Source organism: Gossypium raimondii, chromosome 4 (genome assembly GCF_025698545.1).
Source record: "Gossypium raimondii isolate GPD5lz chromosome 4, ASM2569854v1, whole genome shotgun sequence".
Taxonomy (NCBI): Eukaryota; Viridiplantae; Streptophyta; class Magnoliopsida; order Malvales; family Malvaceae; genus Gossypium; species Gossypium raimondii.
In genome coordinates this window covers 38,699,658-38,706,479 of record NC_068568.1, presented here as the reverse complement: position 1 = coordinate 38,706,479, position 6,822 = coordinate 38,699,658, and the positions used below count along the sequence as shown (strand labels likewise).

The window sequence follows — 6,822 nt, the reverse complement described above, 5'->3', positions numbered from 1 at the left end:
TCACCTTGAGCTCCATCTTCATCTTCATCTTCATCTTCATCTTGTTCCTCCGTGCTTGAGTGTCATGTCGTCCTAGCTTGTCATTGTATATCGTCCGTTCTAGTAACAGGTGGTTGCGAAGAAGAACCACTTCGGTAGAAGAATGATGTTGGGGGTGTTTGTAATACTATTAGTAGATAAGTGTATGGTATTGCATAACCCGATTACGGATAAAATGTTAGAATTGTCGGAGATGGCGGATACATCAATATTTTTGTTGGTATTGGTGCTCCATATGGTGTTGACGATGGAGGTGGTACAAAAAAGACACCTACAAAGGTGTTGATACATGGTATGGAGGTGTATAATGTGGTGCTTGTGTATAAAAAAGGACACCAGATTAATATGAACCATACTGACCGGGAGGTGGTCCAGCCATCGGTTACATGTGTAGGGTTGGAGTTGATGATAACTCCATCAAGGCATGTACTCCCAACCTAGGATTCATGTGGGTCATCTTGGCCTCCTACAACGACATTGCCTATTCCTTTTCTCCTCCAGTAATAGATATGGCTTGCCGTGATTTCTAAATCATTTCATATAATCTGGAGAGGTTGTCAATTCTGGTGCGAGAACTGATTCATGCATAGGTATGAAATCGTACCTATGCTCCCAAATGTAGATATATTTGTCATGGCATTTTGCCCAATTTTTGTCGGTTCTCCCTTGCAAGTCGACCTTGTGCAGTTCTTTGATTTCCTAGAGTGATGGAGGAATACTTTGACTAAACCCGAATTGGTGCATCACTCGATCAAATTTGTGCATCTCGACTATCGCAAAAACTATCAATGGCACCTTGACGTACCAAATATTGTGATTGGCTAAAAATTCGACTGGGATGCATACTTGAATTCTCTGATTAGTGTATGACATCCATTCGATTATAGTACAAAATTATAAATTTTATTATCTACCTAATATTAAAATTCAAATTCTTACGTAAATATTATATAATTTAAAAATTCAAAAACTAACATCGGCTTTCGATCATTGATCTAATAATAGTTAGATATCTTCGAGCTCGTCCGCTATACCCACATAACTCATCTCATTGTTCCACCTATTAAAATAATATATTATTTCAAAAATATAATAATGAAAAAGTATTATGATAACTATATTATCAAATGTATTTTACCTTATTATGAGTGGGAAAGAATAAAGGGTGTTTACTTGGGAACATAAAAATGATAGTTGATACCATGCTCGTGTCATTAGAAGGAGTATGCAACCACCGATTTTATTTTTTTTCGGTTGCGTCGCCCGATACATCTCTTAGTACAATGTGGCCAATATAGTTGATCTCCAACTAAGTCGTCCCGCTTCTTTTTAAGTTGACGAGTTGTAGTATCTACCTTAAATATACTAGATTTTGATATTTATCAAACATTAGAAAACCCCCGATTGACCTCAAGATGAATGCTCCGGGCATGTTATTCTCTTTTAACGGCACGCACGAAGTTGTCGATATAATTGAAATTTTCTTCCAACCATTTCATCTCTATTCGGCTACCAAAAAACTTATCTAGTATATTGCCTAATAGTTGCTTGAAAATTGCACTCCAATTGCCAATGACCTCTATAATGATTGGTCCATCCATCAATAAACCAAATTGTAAAGCTACGTCCTCGAGTGTAATAGTACACTCACCGCACGAAAGATGGAATGTGTGTGTCTCAGGTCTCCATCTTTCCATCAAAGCACTGATAAGTGTGGGATCCAGTTTAGTCCCCTCGAGCATACGAGACACGTGCAAGAATCTCACCTCTTGCAAGTGTTATTCACTAACAAGTGGTGCCCTCACAATTAAATTGTGTATGTACGTCTTTAAAATCTTAATTTCGGCCTGATTATATAAACATAAAAAACTATAAAATTAAGAATATTAACAACTTAATAATTAACTTAATTAAAATTAAAAATTTAATAAATTTTCTTACCATTTACAATTGCACACCAAAATGTAATTATCCTCGAAGCGAATAAGCGAATTTTCATTATAAAAATCAATTAAAAACAAAGAAATTATGAAATATAAAATTAAAACAATAAGATTTTGAGAAAAATTGAATGAAAATTTAAAACTAAAAATTAGAGAATTGAGAGAATGGATAAATTGAGAGAATTGATAGAACTATTAGAATATGATTTAAATACAAAAAGAAAAAAATAATTGAATTTATATAGCAAATAAACTAACTGTTTTTAGTTGTTTAAAGAAATCTTTCTTGTTACACTTTTTTATGTTGAAAAAAGTTAGTTGACTTGATAACGGCCTCCTGCTAGACACATTTTGATATGACTTGATAGGAAAGCAGCAGAATTTACCCTTAGTTACTAGCTTGTCTCCTATGCTGGTTTTTTTTTTCTTTTTAAATTTATCCTTTCTTCAAGCGAAGAAAAGGAAAACTCTTCTAATTCTTGTTGGAATCCAAGTGCGGAAAAGAAAGTGATTTTTTATATTTAACGGGCTTAAATCATAGGCTTAAAAGAACAGGGTATTCAGCTGGTTTTCTTAAGGATAATAATTATTAAAAGCACTGCCAAGCTTGGAATTATGATTTGTTTTTAGAGTTTTACAAGTGTTTTTTGATATATAAATTTTGTAAATTGTATTCAAAATTAAAGCTGTAACAGCCACCCCAAAACTCTGGTTTCTTATTCTTAAAGGCAAAACGAGATAAATACACTCGATCTTTCTCTCTCTCTCAATCTTTTCATCGAAAGCAGTTAAAGAAGCTGAAGCTGCTTTGCGGGTAGTCTCACATTTGTCAAGTGTTTGTCTTTTTTTTCTTTTTTTTTTCTCTATTTCTCCATTATAAGTCAGTTTCCCAAGTGCCAATTGGTTCCCCTGGAATAAGGTAACTGTCAAATATTTGAGGTTCCTGTTCTAAATTGGCTTGTGTTTTTTAGTTTTTGATCAGTTTTAAGCGGTGGGTTTGGTTTAATTTTTTTGTTTTTGTTTTTAGTCTATAGAGAAGTGAAGCAATGCCAGGAGAGAAACAGGCAGAGGAAGCCATTGTTGAAAGCTTTAACGAGTCGACTGAAAATGAAGAAAAAGAGGTGGAGTTGGAGGAGAAAGGAGATCATTCCATTTTCAGTGTTAAGAGCCTTCTTTGGCATGGTGGTTCAGTTTATGATGCCTGGTTTAGCTGTGCTTCAAATCAGGTACTAAAAATCCCAACTCAAAATTGTAGTCAAAGTAGTTTAAAATCTAGTAAACTGAAAAAAAAGATTGTTCTTTGTTTCTGCAGGTGGCTCAAGTTCTTTTAACACTACCATATTCTTTTTCTCAAATGGGAATGCTTTCTGGGATTATTCTGCAGATTTTCTATGGTGTCCTTGGAAGCTGGACTGCTTATCTCATCAGTGTTCTTTATGTTGAGTACAGAAGCAGAAAAGAGAAAGAGAATGTTAGCTTCAAGAACCATGTCATACAGGTTTGTTTTTCAAGATAAACAGACCCTTTAAATATATATATATGCACACATACATGCATATATACTCGGGGGGGACAGAAGAAAATATAATCAAAATCTTTAACATGCAGTGGTTTGAAGTGTTAGATGGTCTTTTGGGACCTTATTGGAAAGCTATTGGATTGGCTTTTAACTGCACTTTTCTGCTCTTTGGATCAGTCATTCAGCTTATTGCCTGTGCCAGGTCTAGTCTTTATTTTTTTTTTCCATTAAAGTATCATCCTTAATGGATTAATCAACTGATTTCCTATGTTTAATGAGTTCATTACAGCAATATATATTACATAAATGATAAGTTAGACAAAAGGACATGGACTTATATCTTTGGAGCTTGCTGTGCCACAACAGTGTTCATCCCTTCATTTCACAACTATAGAATCTGGTCTTTTCTGGGCCTTGCAATGACTACATACACTGCATGGTATTTGACCATTGCATCCCTTGTCCATGGCCAGGTAAAACTCAGACTGGATGGAGTGTGCGTGTCGGACACGAAAATTTGTCGAACATGGATATGTTTAATTCTTCTTTTTCCTATGATTTCTATGTATGTGGAAGATCCTTGAAGGATTATATCTTCGTATCCATGTTTGGATATATCCCCATATGTATGTCTTGGAAATGAGTACAGAAGACACTTATTTAAAAAAAAAAGACTAAGCAAATCTTTCCCGATATGTATGTCTTGGAAATGAGTACAGAAGACACTTATTTTGCCTTCTTTTTACAGGCGGAAGGTGTAACTCACCAAGGTCCAACTAAGTTGGTATTGTACTTCACAGGCGCCACCAATATCCTCTACACATTCGGTGGACATGCTGTCACAGTGTAGGTGTTATCTATGCTGCTCAGACTTTTTATTTTTCTTAAAGTATTGGTTTTCGACATTTCATGTAATGTATGAATACTAAGATATGACTTCCAAGGACTCTCCAATTACATGAAATATCTTAGAAAAATCTAACCATACCCATTTGGATATAAAACCGTAATTGACACTCACACTTAGTCCGAGTAAATACTATAATTACGACTTTTCCAAAAATAATATAGTACTAATTTTTGCTTTATTTTGTTGAGCAGAAACTTTGCCGATGAGTAGTGAAATGTACGTGTCAACCCTGATTTTGGTAGAACTCTTTATTTTTCTTCAAGTACCTGTGTTTGATAGTTGCGCTAAACATAAATCCAAACATAGGTTCGGGGATATGGCTCTCCAAGGATCCTAAAAACTTTTTCTTAAAAGAAATGAAAATACCAATGTTGCACATATACCCGTATACAAGGTAATCAAAATAAATACCATAGGGAAAGAGAATATAATGATGTAATGAAAACTGTACTCTTGGTTGAGTTGAGGTTTATGAAACCTACTTCTTTGAGTGGGGTTTTCATCATGATAATTGCAGAGCGTCCTTTTCTACTTTAACCCAAGGTTTTTCAACCCTCTTTAGCTGTAGCAGATCTGTAGACCTATTCTATTGTGTAAATAAGAAGTTGCAACCTTGTCCCTTTGGTCACTTTTGAGTGAAACAAAGTTTATTGGACGAATTTTGGTGTACTTTTACAGTGAAATTATGCATGCAATGTGGAAGCCTCAAAAGTTCAAGTCCATATATCTATTGGCCACCCTATATGTGTTCACCCTAACCATCCCGTCGGCCACTTCTGTCTACTGGGCTTTTGGCGATCAACTCCTAGATCATTCCAATGCCTTTTCACTCCTTCCACATTCTGCGTGGCTTGATGCCGCAGTTATCCTAATGTTAATTCACCAGGTGATCGACTTCTTATGCTACCTTAGCCATATTGGATTAGTAAAAACTAATTGGTTTTCGGCTTCTAATTTTCAGTTTATTACATTTGGGTTCGCATGTACACCATTGTACTTTGTGTGGGAGAAAGTGGTGGGGATGCATGACACAAAGAGCATATGTTTGAGGGCAGTGTGCCGGTTACCTGTGGTGATTCCTATATGGTTCTTGGCTATCATATTTCCGTTCTTCGGACCTATTAACTCAGCTGTAGGATCTCTTCTGGTTAGCTTCACTGTCTACATCATCCCTGCCTTGGCTCACATGTTCACCTATAAATCAGCCTCCGCTCGAAAGGTAAGTCTGTAAACAGCACAATTTCTTTCATTTCTTATCTTCATTTTCTACCAAATGTTTGTGAAAATCCAGCTGCCATTGCCAAATGCTCCAATTATGTTTGCTTGTCTATCATTATGAACCACCCTTTCCTAGCCATCATGATGAAACCAGATTGAGATATAGGATGATTCCTTAGGACAGCCTTCATGGTTCTGTAATTTGGATGCTTAAGATTCTGAACATTAGATTGTTGGTCATGTTCTCTTCTAAGTCACACCAGGGGATTCAATGGTAAAGATGAACATAATTTATGAAAAACAAAGATTTGAGGTTGGTAGTCTTTCATTATCACTCTGTTTAAGTTTCACGCTGACCAAACTAATTATCCGACACTCAAACCCGAGTATGAGCAACAAAGGTTCAGACTAACATGAGATCAAAACACAGTTTAAATTCATCAACTTAACTCTGATTCTTTGGTGATAAACAGAATGCAGCCGAGAAGCCTCCCTTCTTCCTACCAAGTTGGACAGCAGTGTATGCACTGAACACATTTACAGTCATATGGGTACTCGTTATCGGTTTCGGATTAGGAGGTTGGGCTAGCATGGCTAATTTCATAAAACAAGTCGATACATTCGGACTCTTCGCTAAGTGCTACCAATGTCCACCATCGCCCTCATCAGTTCATCACTAAATTAAAGCCTTTTATTCAAACCAAAACACTCTTTTCTTTTGTTTTACATTCCAACCACAGTGCATACACCATCTGTTTTTTTTCACTTGTTTCATAGTCCGAGAGACAACGGAATGTCTCCGGTATATCTGTGGTATATTTGGGTTTGCATTAGTTTCCCTTTCGGGTTGCTCTACCTTGTTATACAAGTAATACTTGATTGTGAATCAACGCAAGAAAAAGTAACCTTTTTAGGATGCTATCTTTATATCTTTTTCATATGGTTTTACCGCTAAATTGTTGACTCCATTGATCTGTTTTGGGAGCTTTTCAGTGATCACGTTTGGAACTATGTGGCTCAGGGCCCTTGATTTATGGTTGCTAAAATGGTTGATTTCAATGATTTGGGTGTCTCTTACTTTCATCTTTTATCTCCATCCCCATCCATGAATTTTTTTGGTAAGGGAGGTTGAAATTAGGTTTCTTCAATAACCGAATTATGTGGTCTGAGTCTCTTGGTTTTAAGTGAAACAA

General features: G+C 36.0%; 1 protein-coding gene across 2 annotated transcripts; it reads left to right on the top strand.

Moving 5' to 3' along the window:
* Positions 1-2,342: 2,342 nt before the first annotated feature.
* On the top strand, positions 2,343-6,550 carry LOC105780908 (auxin transporter-like protein 2). 2 transcript variants are annotated; one of them, XM_012605444.2, is made up of 9 exons: positions 2,343-2,901; positions 3,010-3,208; positions 3,367-3,480; positions 3,591-3,703; positions 3,791-3,974; positions 4,250-4,347; positions 5,090-5,297; positions 5,373-5,630; positions 6,103-6,550. In XM_012605444.2, the coding sequence occupies exons 2-9, from the start codon at positions 3,029-3,031 to the stop codon at positions 6,307-6,309; spliced, it is 1,362 nt and encodes a 453-aa protein (XP_012460898.1). In that variant the 5' UTR covers positions 2,343-2,901; positions 3,010-3,028; the 3' UTR covers positions 6,310-6,550. The 2 variants fall into 2 exon arrangements, with proteins under 2 accessions (XP_012460898.1, XP_012460897.1); XM_012605443.2 differs by having other exon boundaries at positions 3,295-3,480.
* The last annotated feature ends 272 nt before the right edge of the window (positions 6,551-6,822 follow it).